This window comes from Lepidochelys kempii, chromosome 3 (assembly GCF_965140265.1).
Source record: "Lepidochelys kempii isolate rLepKem1 chromosome 3, rLepKem1.hap2, whole genome shotgun sequence".
Taxonomy (NCBI): domain Eukaryota; kingdom Metazoa; phylum Chordata; order Testudines; family Cheloniidae; genus Lepidochelys; species Lepidochelys kempii.
Window position 1 is genome coordinate 17,064,991 of NC_133258.1, and position 20,703 is coordinate 17,085,693.

At 45.7% G+C, this 20,703-nt stretch overlaps 1 protein-coding gene across 1 annotated transcript in view; it reads right to left on the bottom strand.

The window, feature by feature from the left end:
• Positions 1-20,703, bottom strand: part of LOC140908532 (protein eva-1 homolog C-like) — a 308,502-nt gene that overhangs the window by 17,628 nt on the left and 270,171 nt on the right. The window contains exon 6 of the mRNA XM_073335814.1: positions 1,009-1,173. Coding sequence (XP_073191915.1) covers positions 1,009-1,173 — 165 coding nt within the window. The remainder of the gene's footprint in view (positions 1-1,008; positions 1,174-20,703) is intronic.

A 20,703-nucleotide genomic window follows, 5' to 3' on the forward strand; every position in this document is an offset into this window, starting at 1 on the left:
GGGCTCTAGCTATCCTGTGGAAACATTGCACAATAGGCGTGTTTTCTAGGAGGCAGAGTGAAGAATAACTTCTTTACTTTGAACTGTAAGAGGAGTTCCGCTCTTTGTTTTCTCCAGTGGAGCCTTAGTGCAGTCAAACAAGTTCCTAAATGAATGATTGTCTGAGCACTCTACACTCCAGCAACAAGCACCATAAAGCCACAGAACTGGTTTTCTAATCTGTAGGATTGTACAATCAGCCAGTAAGGGCAGGAAAAAGACTATAGGGGTTATGCAGGAGGAAAGGAGATCTATTCTATCGCAACTAAAGCATATCATGGAAGGGCCATCCACCGCTGTACACTGTCCTCATCCATCTCCACTGGCTCGCCATTCACTCCAGGATCTGGCAAAAAGTCCCCCACGTTCCCCCATGCCTTCCTCAGAGATGTTCCCCTATGCCTTGCCTATCGCTGGCCTTCTCTATGTCACCACTGATGGTGTAAGAGCCTTCTCCTTTGCAGCTCCCAGCCTTTGGAACAACCTCCCCTTATCTTTACAACGTATGCATCCCATTTCAAACATGTTGCCTCTGACTTTCTCTGGCCTTTTTTCATGTTTGCAATATGTCAGTTAAGGCTGTAAAGCATTTTGGCATAGAATTTTATGAAAGATGCTTTACAGAGTAAAAACATAACCCTAATCTCACTGAAGCCAGCGTGAGCTTTGCCATTGACTTCAGTGGAGGAGGCTCATGTTCCAAAGCTGTATGGTAATCATTGCACTGTGCTGACAGACACTTACTGTACTTCACTGCTGGAACGGTACAGAGAACTCAGAAGCCACAAAGTCATGAGCTAATTGTGCAATGACAAAACTGTATTTCCGCCACTGTTCCGAAATGGGTGGGGCCTGTGAACTGCACAAATGCCTGAGTATAGATTCTGGTATTTAGTGTCCATTAATGGGAACTCATCATTGTTATCACTGCTGTTAGGTTTCTGTAAATATTGTTACAGCCTTAGCTACCTGGCAGAACGCGCTCTAGAATGGCCGGCGAGGCTTCTGGAAAGAACACGCCGTCCCCTATAACATTAGGATCATATACTCTTGGCTGCTGTGGAAAATGTGGTTGCTGAAGTCCTTGGTAGCTGGTTGGTTTTGGCTGGGTTTCATGCAGAAGCTTCTTGGGAACTGCAAGAGAAGCACAAGAACAACACAATCGTTCGGATGGGTTATTTCAGCTGGTAATAAACTGAATTATTGCATTTTGCTACAGTTTCATCTTATATTTAATTATACTGTAAGCAGACCAAAGACATGCTCATTTACCACCATCAGGAGTGTGCTATGAATGCCTAGACAGCCAGATTCAATATCAGAATGCAAGGCACTGTGAACTTAGCAAGACATCATTTGATTTATAATGAATATTGTTAATTCTTTAGCTTGGTCTAAATATTTAGATGAGGTGGGAGGAGAAGATCTAGGAGGTGACACAAGTCTTTCCAAGACACTCTTTTAACATCCCAAAATGAAAAGCAATCAGTGTTATACCTCCTGCAGTGCTATAGCACTGTTCTTTGCCAAGTGCTTTACTAACACTGAGCCCTTGTGAGATACATAAACACTATTCCCTCTTCTGATCCTTTACCTTAGCATATTATCTTTTCTTTCAAATGCTACTGAAGAGAAATTAAGGCAAATAATGAACCGTTCCTTTGTACAATTACAAACCAGCATAATAGTGCACGACACTACAATTCTTGCTCTGGATCACAGATGTCTTAGTAAGAGCAGGGTATTTTTCTCCCCTCAATTACAAGGCCAGGTCCTCAGCTGTAAATCAGCAGTGTCAGTGGAGCTATCCAGATTTACACCAGCTGAGGATCTGGTCACACAGTAAATTAGCATTTGCCACACAGAGTCAGAACATCAGTTCATTTAGTCTGGTGGTGTCTCCAGCAGTGGCCAACAGCCGATGTAACTACAGAACATATGTGTCTTCCAGACATGTTAGGGTAAAGAAAACAAAAGTAAAGTCTCCATGAGAAAGTATAATATGTGTGTTCCTTCTGTGACACCCTACACTAAAATCAACACAAAATGGAGGTTTCATTTCTGCAGACAGCAGAGTCCTTGGAGATTTAAAGCTACAGGACACTGAAAATTAAGGTATAACTTTATTAGACAGCTAAAAACACCTTAAAGACAAGTGTGAAAAAGGACCTGGCCAAGTGTGCAACACTGCACGTGGAGGGAAGGTCCTTCCTGATCTCTAAGTAATTAGCTGACACCTTGAAGCAGGAGCTCTGATTGCCCTTATCATTATTTAGCCTGCACAGCTACAAAAACTAAGGATCAGGAAGTAATCCAGTCACCTTCCTTTACACTGTATTAGACTTGCTGTCTTTGCTGAGCCTGAGAACCGTAACTGCATTTACTGGCCACCCTTTCATGTTTGGCAGCCCAGGCATCAGCACTTACCTTCTAGCATTATTAGTAGAGTCTCATCAGGTCAGGAAACAGATATTTAAAAAACCCAAAGCCCTAACTTGTAAATATCTACAAGCTGGCACAGTAGTTTCTGGAGAGAACTGGAGTGGCAAGACTCCTCTTCAGCGTAGGCAGTAGAGGAAACACATTATCTAGGGGGTAACTGAACAGAAGCCAGGGGAATGCCAAAGACTGGAACAGGCAGAAAGTCCAGGAAGCATGTCGGGTGGATTAAAAATAGTGTCTTGCAGCCGAGAGTGTCACAAGTAACTAACAATCTGTAGTGTCAAGTTTGAGATGCCATAAATGGGCTTGATTTTCAAAGGACAGGGGCTCAGCACCCTCTGAATATCAGATCCTTTAAAACAGCGGTTCTCAAACTGTGGGTCAGGACCCCAAAGTGGGTCGTGACTCTGTTTTAGTGGGATCACTAGGGCTGGCATTAGACTTGTTGGGTCCGAAGCCAAAAGTCCGAGCTCCACTGCCCGGGCAGAAGGCGGAGCCTGAGGGCTTCAGCCCTGGCCGGCAGGGCTCAGGTTAAAGCCCCAACCCACCCAGGGCTGATGCCCTCAAGCTTTGGCTTTGCCCCTTAGGAGGCCAGGGCTCAGGTTTCTGCTTTGGCCCCCTTGCCCGGGGCAGAGCAGCTCAGGCTTCAGTCCCTCTTCCCAGGGACTGAAGCCTAATTCTTGTTGTCAGAAGGGGGTCACCGTGCAATGAAGCTTGAGAAACCTGCCTTAACAAATCTAAGTTGGGCACCCGAAAATAGAGGCATCCAAAATCACTACTCACTTTTGAAAATCTTGGTCTGTCTTTGTATAGCAGCAGTGGCTGAACCTCGGATCGGGAGCCACATGCGGCTCTTTTACCGCTAAAGTGTGCCTCGTAGAGCCCTCCGACCGCCCCCACATACACACACACACTCATCCCTTCTCCGCCTATGAGACTGGAGGGGGGAGCTAGGAGTTTCTGCCCCGTGGCGGGGTGGGGGGGCTAGAGGCTTCTGCCAGAGACAACTGGTGCCTGCTGAGAGTGGGGGGGCACAATTTAAAAGTTCGGCCTCCCCACCCCCCCCCAACAGCTTCAGTCATGCCCCCTCAGGCATGCCCCCCTTTACCCTCAGCGGCCCCTCCCTGCATTCCCAGGGGTTAGCTCCGCAGGGAGAGGCAGCGGCAAACAGCTGGGAGCTGCAGGGAGGGGCCTGTGCTTCAGCTCCATGGGGAGAGCAGCAGCAAAAGCAGCGGCTCTCCCCACAGCTCTGAGCTGTTTGCCGCTGCCTCACCCCATGGCCGCAGCTCCCAGCTTGCCGGATCCAGCAGCTGCTGTGCAGGAATGGGGCTCCGTGGCACCATGTGACCGAGCAGTGCTAGCAAACCCATGCAAAAATCCCCCATCCCATGGGGGAACATGTGGGGGATACACATGACCCCACATGTTCCCCCATGCATTGCTCCTGACTTCTGCCCAGCAGGGAGAAGGGTCTCGGGGCTTCAGTCCTGCAGGGTGCACCTGCTAGGGCTCAGGGCTTCAGCAGGAGCGGGGCTGAAACCCTGAGCTCTGGCAGACGCCCTGGCTCTCGAACTTCTGAAGATTGTCGTATGCGGCTCTGAGGGTCAATAAGTTTGATCACCCCTGCTATAGAGTGTCTTTTCTCCCAAAGGGTCCCAGATTGCATCATGGATCATTACAGACTGTAAGGAAAGTTAAATTTAAAACAAAAATGAAGGAAAAGAGGGTAAAATTTCACATACATTTTTACAAAATTTGTTTTCTGTTTTTGGACCAGCTCTTCATGGCCTACAAGAAAGAATATTTTCCCACCCCACTGAAGTGCAGCCATCTCTGAGATGGAGCATAAGGATCCAGCCTGCCCCATTCTATTTCCATGTAAACAATCTGAATGAAATGTGGAAAACCACTGACCCCTTTTTCCTGAGCACAAGCAGGAACAGTAGAGCCAGCATTCCCCAGTTAATGCCTTGGCATCCAGGCCACCCCCCAGTAACCTAATCTCCTAGGAAATCCTATCTGTAAGAAGTAAGAGTGATAAGCCTTCTCCTGAGCAGGAGAAGAACCTTATGAAAGCCGTCAGTAATTGATCAATAGCCTCCCATGAGAAGTGGGGAAAGCCCCATCATTTAAAATTGACTGCCTACTTGGGTAGATGGCGCCCATCGCCATCGTATCTGGGCACCTCACAGTCTTATGTGTTGATCCTCATGATATTCCTTTGAGGTAGGGAAGTGCTATAATCCCCATGTGACAGATGGAGAACTAAGGCCAAAATCCTCAAAGGTATTTAGGCTCCTAACTTCCACTGAAATCAGTAGAAGAGAGAGACTAAGTAACTTACCCATGGTCTCACAGGAATCCAGTAGTAGAGCGGGAACTTGAAGCCAGGTCTCCCAGGTCCCAGGCTAACACTCTACTCACCAGACAATCTTTCCTACCTAGAGGGGCTAACGCTCTTGGGAATATGCAGAATGGAAGTGTCCCGCACTGACAGGGTGGTCTAGGTGACCTAATACGAGAGGTCTTTTTTTGTCTAGTTTCCATGATAACATGTAGGGCAGATATCCTGAGTTAGAAAGAAAGTCAAAAAGCAAAAGCCCCTCTCAAGGTCAGCATCCATGCAATTTCCAGTTAGCTTCTGTGTCCCAGACGTCTGGCAGCCAGGTAGCCAAGAAAGATTAAAACATCTGGTTCCTTTGAAATGCACCCCTCAAGTTATCACAAGAGGAAGAGGAACTAATTTGACATAATGTGTGGTGTCCAGCTCTAGTGAGCTGTCAAGAAAAATAATTTACATTACACTTCTCATAAAAAAATGTAACTTGGATGTTATACTTATCTCAACATTAAGCAAAGGCATCCTGACAAGGCATGGCACACACACAGTCTGTACAGTTCAGTCAACTAATAGCTAAAGCAATCCAATTAAAAAAATGAGCAAAGCAAGTGGCATGTATAGGGAAGATTGGGAGAGGAAACGTTCTCCAGATAGTCTTCATCTGAAATGCTAACACACCTTGGTACCCTGGGTTCTACACATAAAATGAACATTAAAAATTGAGTAACTCCAGGGGGTTTGTATAGATTACAAGACTGGTAAAGGGATACCGAAACTTTCACCTCTCAGTCTATTTAATCTCTCACATGGAGCACATGACTATGGTATCTAAGCACCTTCCAAAATTATGAAGTGTACACACAGAAATCTCAGATAATTTGAGCCCCACAGGCCAAGGCCCACGGGCTTGAGTCAGCTGTCCCAAGCCAGCCGCAGTTGTGCGGCAGGGCTTTTATTCCAGTGTAGACGTACCCAGAAAGGAACAAATTTAAAAGCAGAGTGTGCAACACAGAACATGCACACAGCCTGAGTCATGCTCTTTAACTGCCCACAGCATGTTGGCACCACTATGTAACATGCTGTTTTCTACCTGTGGGTGCTCTAGAATCTCTCTCATGGGGCAAAAAACAGGAGCTAACAGAGGGGGTGCATTTAAAATGACAGAAGAAAGAGATGGTAAAAACATCCATCAACCCACCTCCCCGCTAATCAACATCCCCTACAGCACATTTTCATGGGTCTAGTTTTAAACACTCAAGTGCTGGGGATTTGACCACGTCCTTTGGGAGACAATTTTACAGCCTAATACATCTCCCTCTCCGGAAGTTTATCCTGACATTCAACTGAAATTTCCAATGTATGTTAGGTACGTATATGGCCCCATTGCCATAGTATCTGAGTGCTTCACAATCTTTAATGCATTTACTTTCATGACACCCCCAGGTGTTTACAGGTGGTAAACTGAGGCACACATAAACTAGGTTATTTGCCCAAAGTCACATAGGAAGTCTGTGGTAGTGCAGGGAATTGCACCTAGGTCTCCTGAATCCCAAGCTGGTGCCCTAGCCACTCTTTCTGTTTGTTAATTTCATCCTTACTGTTGGATCTATCCTTCCGTGCTACCCTAAAGAATGCCACCCCCACATTCCCGGAATACCGCCCCCCTTATCCAACTACTTAGCCAATTCCATTTGCACGTGTGCACACACACTAGATATATATATATAGGGGTGAATGGAGGAAAGAACATTGAAAGTTCATCCCTAAAACAGGCAAACAAGGATTTGTCAGTTTCCAGTTCTCTACAATATGTTCATTTGTGCATTTCAGCCCATGATGTTTGTTCTGAAAGTTCCATATAATTAAAATAGATCCTGGAGAACATTAAACAAATCCTGCAGCTAATGCTTTAAAGACTGTGCGAGCTGAATAAACTGTGACTTCAGAGAGGAAAACTACATCCAGACTCTATCTGGGCAGGCTGGGGCCAGCAATTGTTGAAGCGCAGCATATTCTTTAGATAACAAACAACTTACCCAGGATAAACGCCTGCCATAAATTACCCCAGATTTTTAGAGGAGGGTAGATTCCTGAAAGGGGATGAGGTTAGAACCATGAAAATGCACAGCACAATCCACATTTATCAAAAAAGAACCATCTGGGAATTAGAACAGTTCAGAGAAAACGATTCTTTTGCCTGTGTCTTGTATACATGTGAGCTGTCTGGACTTTCAAGACCACTAGATTGAAAGTAAAAAGAAAAGGAGGACTTGTGGCACCTTAGAGACTAACCAATTTATTTGAGCATAAGCTTTCGGATGCATCTGATGCAGTGAGCTGTAGCTCACGAAAGCTCATGCTCAGATAAATTGGTTAGTCTCTAAGGTCCTTTTCCTTTTGCGGACACAGACTAACACGGCTGCTCCTCTGAAACCTGTCGTTATGCAATATATTGAAAGTGTTTTACATGCTGCAAAAATAAAATCCACTAACTTGTTGGTCAACTGAATCTATTAAAAGAATGGATTTTGGGACACTCCCACGCGCCCGCCACTTACTGTACAATACAATTACAATGCAGAGATTAAAAAAAAAGAACGTGTATGTTAGAATACAATGCCCCGATACTGCATTTAGCTGCCTGGTGCATTTACTATTATTCATAATAGTAACATCAGTTTACATTTACAATGTATAGGGCCTTTCATATCCCTATGCTCTTTACAAATTTAGGACCAAATTCTGCTCACCCTTTTCACACAAGCAGCCCCACTGAAGTACATGGAACCACTTGTATGATTAAAGCAAGCAGCAGCAGCAGACCTTTACAAATGTATGAATTCTAAGTAGCAACTGCTCCAGTGCTTCCACCGCAAAAGCGTGCAGCAGCCTCTACTGTAAAATGCCACTGCTTCGAATAGCGCCCAGCAGCGTCACCCGGCTGTTCAGGCCAGGAAGTGAGAATACCCTATCCAGCTGAAGTTTCAGGAGGTTTTTGGTAGACTAGTCCCAGAGTTGGAATTTGGCCAGGAAGCTGGAATTTAAAAATCTCTCCTCTTGTGAAAATGGTAACAGATCATTAATGACCACACATGGTCAAGACCTCAACTTTTTCATCTCACCCATTTACTTTAAAAGGTAGGCGTTAGGGACCAAAGTACAATGGTGTATAATCCTGGAAATGAATGCAAAGCCCTCCAAAATAATTACTTGGCCTCAAACAAAAGTGTTTTTGTATGAAACTGTTCCAAACGTCTGACAAAAGGAAATGACTCACACGGCCTATGGTAAGTCCATTTTCCTGAACCTCCAAGAGCCTTCTGGGACTTTCTGGGAATATATACCTCTGTCATACAGTAAGTCCCTCCCTGCAACCCGCCTACACAGATCAGTCCCATCACTCAAAGGAGTCCCTGCTGTACCTCCCGGGGGGTCGCTATTCACTATGTGACACTGCTTTAAACAGATGCAAATATTCAACATCTCTGATGGAATTGGAGTAAATTTCAGCTTTTGAGCTTTTGGGAAAAGTTGAAACCTGTGATGCACGGCAGCCTGTGTGCAAGCTTTCCAAATAACTATGCCAAGACTGCCCCTGCAGTAGCCCTTCTGTCTCCACAGGGGCCTGAGCCATGGGCCTGAGCCAAAGCCCACTGAAGTCAATGGGAGTCTTTTCATTGATCTCAATGGGCTTTCAATCAAGTCTCATGAGTGTTTAGAATATCTGCTTCCTTAGTTGATAAACCAGATTTGTTTACGTCCTGGTAGCAGCTCAGAATCAATACCGCTATGGAAGACCTTCCAGTGTCTACCTACCTATCTAATTTCTTATACCATAGTCATCATTGTGGTATCTGAGTCCCTTGGATTCTATTATGTCTTGCAGATGATCAGCTAAATTTTGACTGCATAATCTTTATTACCGGTGAGGAGGTGAGAGGCACAAAGAACACAGCTCAACTTTCAGGGTGTACAGAACTGGAAGTTAAGAGAAAAAACAGAAATTATTTTGTTGGTTTGTATACTGAGCAAATTTGCCATGGAGTCATTAAACGAATGAATGTATAAGCCTATCATGTCATTTTTAGATTCACTTTTCTGACTATCCCCAAACTACTATTTTACATGGTGCTTCACATCTTTGACTCTCATGTTTCTTCCATCTTTAACTTTTAAAAATTGGCTTTTGAAATTACAAACAGCTTTATCTGCTAGCAACAAAAACCTTAGTGTGTCCTGTCCTTGGGCTGTTTTCCTCTTCTCGTTTCATATTCGTGGTTTTTCGCCATCTTGAATTTCATAACAAGATACATAGCATCTATTGCCAATGATTCATAAGTCTGCTGCTTGCTGAGACTTTTGCTTTCCAAAGGGCACAGTGGAAAAGTGTCTAGTACTTAGGGTGTTATGTACATATTATATTTGGAAAGAAAGAACCTGTGATACAAAGAGACACTCTCTGTCCTAGTGCTTACACATCCCAACTCTGCTAGACTGTTATATGCTCCCAAACGTAATGTAGCTCTGAATTATCACACGGTAATGCACATGAAATCACATAGGGTTCAATGCCTGGGCATCTTACAAACATCACTCAGCCAGTCATTTCCCCCCAAAGGGCCCTCCACCAGCCAGGAATTGCCAGAGCTCACCGGCACTCTGGCTATGCCCTATTTTCACCTGAAACATCCATATCATGCCCCCTGGGCCAGGAGGGGTTAACCGTAAGAGAGCATTACCACCTGCTCTGCGCTACCCAGAGAGTCCCACATGCTAGGGAATCCCCAGCTGAGGAGCTGTGTGAGTTTTCCATCCTTTTACATCCCAGGAGTGGCACAAAGAGGCCAGCGTGGTGTTCAGGACTGAGCCTATAATGTCTACATTGCCATTTCCACATAGCTATTACACTGGAAAATAATAGCTATCAGTGAAGTCATTGTTAGACTAGCAGTCTGACACCAAGGTCATTCAAACCAATGCCCTGGAGTAACTCCACGGAGTTAAAGCATGTTGCCTCAGATTTACACTGGTGCGTAGGTAAGATCTGAATGAGGCTTGTTGTATTCAGTTCTTGGTGCTTCAATTACAGAAATATGTAGCTTAACTGGAGGGAATTCAGAGTACAAGAGCAATTGTCAGGATGGACTGACAATCTGGGGAACAGGATGACAGTCTCCAAGTATGTGAAGGTTATCAAATGAGAGCCACAAACCATGACTTTGGATCTGAATGTTCTTAAAAATGCAGGGCTGTTCAGCTCTCGGGTACTGGCCCATCTCTAATGTGTGTGTATTAACATGAAATTAAGAAAAAGTAAATTCTCTCTCTCCCATTTGCAATGTGCCCATCCTTGTAGTTTCTTGCTGCAGTGCCAGGCTGCATATCAAGAAGATCCCCCAATGGCAACTGTGGAATTGCCGCTTGAGGCAAGTGGTAGAAATATTTGCCATTTAAAATTCCACCGGATAAATGAGTTGATAATGTACTGCAGGGAACTCTCCTGTACTGGTAGGGCCTTTATTCTATCATGACTATCGATTCAACATGGTAAGTTGTTGAAGATGCTGAGTCATGCAACGGCAGTGCGGGACAGGGGTCAGGGTAAGAATGATGGGGAAAATCAGTGGGAGAGAGTTGCCTCTTAAAATTATGGCTAAGGGCTCTCCGGTAATCTTGTGAGCTTTGTTGCTTTGAGCTGTCCCCTTTATGTGCCTTTTACAGTCATCTCAATCAGGCTGCAAACTCTGAGACAGTCAGATGTCCCATGGACATCCTGTACTCACATTGTTCCGGTACTGTACATGTGTGTTGTATTCGTATACGTGCACATCCATGCATGTCTGTGTATATATATCTGTACTCATGCACACACATTATCATCTTCCAAGTGTGATATAGAATCTCCATGTAGATACACACATTAAGTACTGTGCCCTCGTGTAACTGCAAGCTACGGCAAGTCGCTGCCCACTTTCTGGAGCAGCAAACACCTGCTGATTGCATCAAGTTAAAATGTTATGAAAGTGTGTGCTTTTTTGTAGGTGGTGCTCTACTTTGGTTGCTCTATTAAAGTGGTATTTCTCATTGCATTTTGGCAAATTAATCCACCAGTTAACCCTGATGAACGAATTGGAAAATGTATTAAATATACATTTCAAAAGTGTCAAGTAAAAAGCATACGTTTCCTTGCTCTGATGACTTGTTCCCATAGTAATGGTGCCAAAAGGCCCATTTCAATGCCATTCTGCTAGGCATTAAGTAAAAAGAGAACCGTACCTAAGCACAATGCAGAATGAGAACTCAGGAATTACAGCAGATGCTGGGAACTCAGTTGGCAAATCTGGACACATGTTACTGTGTGTCCATTTCCACATGAGGGTGATCAAAAAGGCACATGGTGACCAATCCAGCAAGTGTGGAGGGAAGGGCCTGGGGTGGGGGAAAGGAGAGGGTTGGAGGGTGAGCCTGAACTGGAGTCACCCCTCAGCAGCAGCTTCCATCCATGGGCACAGGCTCTGCCATGTGAAGAAGAGTCCGGGACTGGGAGCAGAAGCCCAGTTGACCATTTGCAACACCACTCAAATTTGGCCTGGCTGCTCCTCCATCATGCCAGCAGCAAAGGGGCTGTGTGATTATGCCAGCCAGCTCTGGTTACTGTCTCCTTGTTGGCAGAGGTGTGCCCCAACCCATGCACAGCTGGAGAATGATGGGAAAGAATGGTTGCAGTCTGATGGGCTGTGGGAGCCAGGATGCAAGGGGAAGGCAGTAACAAGATCTGGGTGGCATGGGGCAGAGCCCCTCCCCTACAGGAGGAACAGAGAGGCGGTTGAGCCAATGAGCAGTGTTGCAACAGAGCTCATGGGCTCCTGCTCCCAGTCCCTGGTTCCATTCAGTTCCCCATTTATTATTAGTGGGCATATTAATAGGTATGTTCATAGATTGCCCATATTTCTGGGGAACCATATTAGTATTCAGAAAAACTCACTCATTACAACTTTGCCAACTTGAGACATTAGCATAGGGCCAGACTGTGTGAACCCCTTTACTTCTACTGGGGAGCAGTTATGCTCATGAGTAATCCCACTGCCTTCAGTTCAGCTACCCTTGAATGCACAATACTCACTGTTCCTTCAGAATACTTTCAGAAGCAAGATATTGTATGTCACATGTTTTTGTGGAAAATACCCAAGTTGTACAAAGAACTTTCCATCAAGTACCATGTCCCATTGAACCTGGGGTCAAGCGTCATACTGTAGAAGTTCTGCCATTTAAAGGAGCTTTTTTGCAATGGGAAATTCCTATTGAAAATTGGCTTTCATGGGGCTATCATGCAAATAATTGTTCACTAGTGGGAGAGAGGGGTTTACGATCCATTCAGTGACAGAGGCTTTAGAGGATCTCATCTTTAGTCACCTGAAATGGGTAGCTGCATGCAAAGTTCAAACTCCTAATAAGCCATCTCAGTGGAACAGTATGGAAAGAGAAGAGGCAGAACCCTGTGGCATTCTATAACAGAGCAGATGAAGGTCAGATGTGAAAGGAATGTCAGAAAACTAGCTTCAAATAAAGAAAGGAAAGGAACCAGGATAGTGACTACAGCCACAATTACATTATATAGTCTACATATTTGTCATAAGGGATATAAAATTTTATGCTTCAGGACATGCACCAACCACTAACTGACAGGAGTTAGGAAGATATTTCACCCTTGTGCCTTTATGGATAGAATTAGTCTGTAATGTCCCACTATGGGGTTAGTCTGAATCATCTAATACTGGCTACCATCAGAGACATGATACTGACCACTGGTCTAATACTGGCTACCATCAGAGACATGGTACTAGACTAGACTGACCACTGGTCTGACTCACTATGCCAATTCCCATGGTCCCATGAGATGCCCAAGTCTTGCTTGGAACACCAGAGAAGGAAAGAATGATCAATAGTCTTGAAATCTGAACAAAGAACATGAAGAGGTTTATGTGGTTAGAGACAGAGGGCACGTCTATACTTTGAGCTGGAGACAGAATTTCCAGCCCAAGGAGACATACCTGTACTAGCTCTGATGAAGCTACTGTGCTAAAAACAGAGTGTAGCCACAGAGATGCAAGCTGTACTGTGCTGGGGCGAGCAACAGGTGGAGCAAGTCACCCCAAGTATGTTGTTAGCCTCTTGGACGGGTACCCATTTGGGGCAGCTAGCCCTTCCTGCTGCTCACATTGCCATGCTTATATTTGCTACTTTCTCAATCAGAGCTAGCACGGGTAGATCACCTTGAGCTGGAAATTTAACCTCTGGCTAGAAACAAAGCCATAGAGTAAATCCTTTACCATGCTAGAAAGGGTAGCTATTGTATTAGAAATCCTGTTACCTTTGTAGACAAGTGCATGTGTGCAAATAATTACTATAGAACAAGATACACTATCCTTCAAGCCCAAGTTATCAAGCTTGATGCAGGAATTACTGGATAAAAGTCAATGAGCTGTGTTACATAGGAAATTGGACTCTATTGGTCTTGAAGTCCAAAGATCTACGATTGAAGTGGCAAAATTGTTTTCTATATAAGTTCTTATATTCATATGGTCATAACGTTTGAGATATTCTCCTTTGAGGCTGAAACTTCCTAAGCTTCGTCTCAGCTCATAAGTGAATCATCCTGGAAAGTTTGAGAAAAATCCCTTTAGATGTTTTAAGTTATGAGAGCGTTAAAAAAAAACCTGTTTTTAAAAGGTGTCTTTAAATGGCAGAAATCTTTGCCTTTTCATTAAATCTTTGCCTTTAAATGATTTGGGATGTATTCTGTGAAAAGTACCTTACTTGGCTTATGTATTTTACAGGCAAACCCATAACACACAACATTTCTTGCTTTCGGGTCTTGGGGGAACAGTAAGTAAGATACATTCAAGCGTAACTGCAATTGTCACTGCAAGTAACTGCCAGTTTTCTGGGACAGCAAATTTATAGTCACTTGCTTGTTGCAGCATACACCAAAATGCACAGTACATTCAACACAGCCAGAGCTTTTGTTTACCCTGGAAAGAAAAGAGAAAGACATTACTTAGCACCTACTGAATATTCTTATGCAACTAAAACCACAGTTATTTCCATGCCAAGCGTAATCTGTGAGCTCAGAAAAAGCTGTGGGAAAATAGAGAGCTGGATGGTCTTGGCAGCTTTCCAGTTCTTAATAATAATGATTAAAAAAATAAAACATGAGGGTTTGGAGCATAAATATTTGTTTCTGAAGCTTAGCCTATTAAATCCTGTGCACTGCCATTGGTTTTATGAAATGCTCATCCAAAACAACAAGCAGCATTATTCATTCACACATGCTTGTCTTTTCCTAGTTGTCACTCTAGTCAGTTCTATTGAGCACAAGGGTTCAGCTTCATTAAGGCTGCTATCTTAGTATTATGCTAACCAAGGGCCTTACTGGCTTTAATAACCCTCATGCCGGTGAGGCTTTGCAGGATTGGGCACTTGGAATGCAAATTACTCTAGACAGGGACTCCAGGGCAAAATTCTGACCCCATTTACCCCAAAGTCAATCTGGACTAAGGCCACTGAAGCTGTCCAGGAGGCGAGGCAGAAGATGGTCCTCTTTGACAATTTATGAAAGAGGAAATCACAGAATCTGTCATGCCTCTGCTCCCTGCAACAGATGAGCAGTGTTAATAATCACCATCTTAACTTCTTTCTACACCAGGAAGCCTTCAGCACAGTGTCTTCAAGGACCCCTGTTCTTGGGCCAGACAAGATGAGATGGGTTCTGGAAAGACCACCAGTGGCCTTCACTAAGCACAGCCCATCTTGTGTCTCTGTTAATAGCGCAGCTAGCATATTGCCATTTTAGCTATTTCACCCTTCAAGATTATTGCACTCAGGAAATTTTTAAAAAAAAACTGAGATGTATCTTAATCCCCAGGCTCTTCAGAAGGCTTTCTTATTACTTCTTCCTTGAGAAATAAAGACTGGCTAAAGGATTATCAGCCCTGGTCTACACTAGGACTTTAGGTCGAATTTAGCAGCGTTAAATCGATTTAAACCTGCACCCATCCACACAGTGAAGCCCTTTATTTTGACTTAAAGGGCTCTTAAAATCGATTTCCTTACTCCACCCCTGACAAGTGGATTAGCGCTTAAATCGACGTTCCCGGCTCGAATTTGGGGTACTGTGGACACAATTCGATGGTATTGGCCTCCGGGAGCTATCCCAGAGTGCTCCATTCTGACCGCTCTGGACAGCACTCTCAACTCAGATGCACTGGCCAGGTAGACAGGAAAAGAACCGCAAACTTTTGAATCTCATTTCCTGTTTGGCCAGCGTGGCAAGCTGCAGGTGACCATGCAGAGCTCATCAGCACAGGTGACCATGATGGAGTCCCAGAATCGCAAAAGAGCTCCAGCATGGACCGAACGGGAGGTACGGGATCTGATCGCTGTTTGGGGAGAGGAATCCGTGCTATCAGAACTCCGTTCCAGTTTTCGAAATGCCAAAACCTTTGTGAAAATCTCCCAGGGCATGAAGGACAGAGGCCATAACAGGGACCCGAAGCAGTGCCGCGTGAAACTGAAGGAGCTGAGGCAAGCCTACCAGAAAACCAGAGAGGCGAACAGCCGCTCTGGGTCAGAGCCCCAAACATGCCGCTTCTATGATGAGCTGCATGCCATTTTAGGGGGTTCAGCCACCACTACCCCAGCCGTGTTGTTTGACTCCTTCAATGGAGATGGAGGCAATACGGAAGCAGGTTTTGGGGACGAAGAAGATGATGATGATGAGGAATTTGTAGATAGCTCACAGCAAGCAAGCGGAGAAACCGGTTTTCCCGACAGCCAGGAACTGTTTCTCACCCTAGACCTGGAGCCAGTACCCCCCGAACCCACCCAAGGCTGCCTCCTGGACCCAGCAGGCGGAGAAGGGACCTCTGGTGAGTGTACCTTTTAAAATGCTATACATGGGTTAAAAGCAAGCATGTGAAAGGATTACTTTGCCCTGGCATTTGCAGTTCTCCTAGATGTAGTCCTAAAGCCTTTGCAAAAGGTTTCTGGGGAGGGCAGCCTTATTTCGTCCTTCATGGTAGGACACTTTACCACTCCAGGCCAGTAACACGTACTCGGGAATCACTGTAGAACAAAGCATTGCAGTGTATGTTTGCTGGCATTCAACCAAAATCCGTTCTTTATCTCTCTCTGTTATCCTCAGGAGAGTGAGATATAATTCATGGTCACCTGGTTGAAATAGAGTGCTTTTCTTCAGGGGACACTCAGAGGAGCCCATTCCTGCTGGGCTGTTTGCCTGTGGCTAAACAGGGAGGGGGGAAGGTTGAGGGGGTAGTCACGCGGTGGGAGGAGGCAAAATGCGACCTTGTAACGAAAGCACATGTGCTATGTATGTAATGTTAACAGCAAGGTTTACCCTGAAAGAGTGTAGCGACTGTTTTATAAAATGTGTCTTTTTAAATACCGCTGTCCCTTTTTTTTTCTCCACCAGCTGCATGTGTTTCAGTGATCACAGGATCTTCTCCTTCCCAGAGGCTAGTGAAGCTTAGAAAGAAAAAAAAACGCACTCGCGATGAAATGTTCTCCGAGCTCATGCTGTCCTCCCACACTGACAGAGCACAGACGAATGCATGGAGGCAAATAATGTCAGAGTGCAGGAAAGCACAAAATGACCGGGAGGAGAGGTGGAGGGCTGAAGAGAGTAAGTGGCGGGCTGAAGACAGGGCTGAAGCTCAAATGTGGCAGCAGCGTGATGAGAGGAGGCAGGATTCAATGCTGAGGCTGCTGCAGGACCAAACCAGTATGCTCCAGTGTATGGTTGAGCTGCAGCAAAGGCAGCTGGAGCACAGACTGCCACTGCTGCCCCTCTGTAACCAACCGCCCTCCTCCCCAAGTTCCATAGCCTCCTCACCCAGATGCCCAAGAACGCGGTGGGGGGGCCTCCGGCCAACCAGCCACTCCACCACAGAGGATTGCCCAAAAAAAAGAAGGCTGTCATTCAATAAATTTTAAAGTTGTAAACTTTTAAAGTGCTGTGCTTAAAGTGCTGTGTGGCATTTTCCTTCCCTCCTCCACCACCCCTCCTGGGATACCTTGGTAGTCATCTCCCTATTTGTGTGATGAATGAATAACGAATGCATGACTGTGAAGCAGCAATGACTTTATTGCCTCTGCAAGCAGTGATTAAAGGGAGGAGGGGAGGGTGGTTAGCTTACAGGGAAGTAGAGTGAACCAAGGGGCGGGGGGTTTCATCAAGGAGAAACAAACAGAACTTTCACACCGTAGCCTGGCCAGTCATGAAACTGGTTTTCAAAGCTTCTCTGATGCGTACCGCGCCCTCCTGTGCTCTTCTAACCGCCCTGGTGTCTGGCTGCGCGTAACCAGCAGCTAGGCGATTTGCCTCAGCCTCCCACCCCGCCATAAACGTCTCCCCCTTACTCTCACAGATATTGTGGAGCACACAGCAAGCAGTAATAACAGTGGGAATATTGGTTTCGCTGAAGTCTAAGCGAGTCAGTAAACTGCGCCAGCGCGCCTTTAAACGTCCAAATGCACATTCTACCACCATTCTGCACTTGCTCAGCCTGTAGTTGAACAGCTCCTGACTACTGTCCAGGCTGCCTGTGTACGGCTTCATGAGCCATGGCATTAAGGGGTAGGCTGGGTCCCCAAGGATACATATAGGCATTTCAACATCCCCAACAGTTATTTTCTGGTCTGGGAATAAAGTCCCTTCCTGCAGCTTTTGAAACAGACCAGAGTTCCTGAAGATGCGAGCATCATGCACCTTTCCCGGCCATCCCACGTTGATGTTGGTGAAACGTCCCTTGTGATCCACCAGAGCTTGCAGCACTATCGAAAAGTACCCCTTGCGGTTTATGTACTCGGCGGCTTGGTGCTCCGGTGCCAAGATAGGGATATGGGTTCCGTCTATAGCCCCACCACAGTTAGGGAATCCCATTGCAGCAAAGCCATCCACTATGACCTGCACATTTCCCAGGGTCACTACCCTTGATATCAGCAGATCTTTGATTGCGTGGGCTACTTGCATCACAGCAGCCCCCACAGTAGATTTGCCCACTCCAAATTGATTCCCAACTGACCAGTAGCTGTCTGGCGTTGCAAGCTTCCACAGGGCTATCGTCACTCGCTTCTCAACTGTGAGGGCTGCTCTCATCCTGGTATTCATGCGCTTCAGGGCAGGGGAAAGCAAGTCACAAAGTTCCATGAAAGTGCCCTTACGCATGCGAAAGTTTCGCAGCCACTGGGAATCGTCCCAGTCCTGCAACACTATGCGGTCCCACCAGTCTGTGCTTGTTTCCCGAGCCCAGAATCGGCGTTCCACAGCATGAACCTGCCCCATTAGCACTATGATGCATGCATTGTCAGGGCCCATGCTTTCAGAGAAATCTGTGTCCATGTCCTGATCACTCACGGGACTGCGCTGACGTCGCCTCCTCACCTCCTCATCGCGTTGCCATGTTCTGGTGCTGCATATACTGCTGGATAATGCGTGTGGTGTTTAATGTGCTCCTAATTGCCAAAATGAGCTCAGCGGCCTCCATGCTTGCCTTGGTATGGCGTCCGCACAGAAAAAAGGCGCGGAACGATTGTCTGCCGTTGCTCTGACGGAGGGAGGGGCGACTGACGACACGGCTTACAGGGTTGGCTTCAGGGAGCTAAAATCAAAAAAGGGTGTGCCTGTACATCAAGGAGTATTTCAGGCAGGACTGCACGGAGGGTTCCAATAAGAAATGGTGCACCTAAGTTATCGTTGTTATTGGAACAAGGAGGTTAGCCTGGCCTCTGATTGATACATGGCTAGATTTACCTCGCTGCACCTTCTCTGTGAGTGACTGCAGTGTGATCTAGACAGGGGAGGAGGCAAACGAGTACAAAACAAATCTGGTCTATTTCTTGTTCTGACCCACTCCATCTATCTTTTACATCTTTGGCTGGCAGCAGACGGTGCAGAAGGACTGCATGCCATCCACATCTCATGGCTGCTTGGCAGAAGATGGTACAGTACAACTGCTAGCCATCTTCATCTCTTGCCTGCCTGGCATAAGATGGTACAATACGACTGCTAGCAATCCTCATCTCTTGCCTGCCTGGCAGAAGATGGTACAGTACGACTGCTAGCAATCCGTATCGCCTGCCCGCTCACCATAAGACGGTTCAATAGGACTGCAGGACTAAAGAGAATGACCTGGTCAAGTCACTCCAAATTTAGTCCCTGCGCCTATGTCTGCCCAGGCGCTCCCAGCCGACGTGGCCAGGAGCACCTCGGACACGACGAGGACGACTACCAGTCGTATTGCACCGTCTGCTGCCAGAAGGCAATGGGTTGCTGCTACTGTGCAGCAAAGCCGTACCGCGTCTGCCAGCACCCAGGAGACATAGGGTGACGGTTACCTGAGCGGGCTCCATGCTTGCCGTGGTATGGCGTCTGCACAGGTAACTCAGGAAAAAAGGCGCGAAATGATTGTCTGCCCTTGCTTTCACGGGGGGAGGGAGGGAACGGGGGCCTGACGATATGTACCCAGAACCACCCGCGACAATGTTTTAGCCCCATCAGGCATTGGGATCTCAACCCAGAATTCCAATGGGCAGCGGAGACTGCGGGAACTGTGGGATAGCTACCCACAGTGCAACGCTCCGGAAGTCGACGCTTGCCTCGGTACTGTGGAAGCGCTCCGCCGAGTTAATGCACTTAATGCACTTAGAGCATTTTCTGTGGGGACACACACACTCGAATATATAAAACCGATTTCTAAAAAACCGACTTCTATAAATTCGACCTAGTTTCGTAGTGTAGACATACCCTTAGACTTCTATTGTACACGCTACACTAAAACACCTCTGTGGTCAGGCTTTGTCATAGTGAGTGTTACTGGTATCCTAGATGCCAATGACATTGAACCCAATGATCTTAGCCATGTGGCTCCAGAGTTCAAAATCAGCCTGGCACAAGAAGTGAATTGATTCATGGAAGCAGTAAGGAAAAGAGCATGCAACAAAGAGTAAAGCAGTATCTCTGTCAGTGGGAAAAGACAGCTGATTCATCTTAGGTTTAGCATCAGGTAAACCTCTTCTCTCTTCTTCTCTGAGTAGAAACATGCACTTCAAGACCATCAAAAGATCCAAAGTATAAATCAGTCAAATTCTGCAATGAGTCTACACCTAAAACATTCATTAAAGTGCAGCGGTAAGGGGAGTAACCAAGGGTAGAATTTGGCCAAAGACTCCTATTGGTAAGTAGTTAATTCATTTCTTTGGATTGCTTCAGACTCTCCTCTGAGAAAAATAAGGAAACAGAAAGTAAGCCTAGTTCTTTTTTAAAAAAAAAAATAGAATCTTGCATGAAAACTGTTTTCTTCACCCTTGAGCAAATAGTCGCCTCCCAATTACATCCCAGGCAAGGAGAGGGCTAAGACAAATAAAGTTCAGAGTAAGTCAACTGGCAAAAGAGGTACACTCTAATTAAAAGCAGCCTCTAACTCTGCACCCGTGCAACTGTAGGTGCAAATAATTGTATTTGTATTGTATAATTGTAATTTCACAGCCCCAATAAATGCTTTAGAGACATGGAAGTCACTGAACTCACTCAGGCATCACAAAGGTGAAAAGGTAAATGGCATCAGCTGAGCCCACAAATGTCTTGATTGCAAACTGTGAGGATGGGCCAAGGTCCTTTCCAAACTCAGGTATTTCACACAACAAAACGTGCAAAATAATTGTTTAAAACGGTCCTTTTTGTGTACATATTTTCCCCCAGGGGAAGCTGTGATGGAGTGTATACCCTATCCTGGCTCCGAAAGGGTTAATGTGGACCTAAAAGGCCAATTAATCCATTTGTCTGCACCTGGAGGATGGACCAG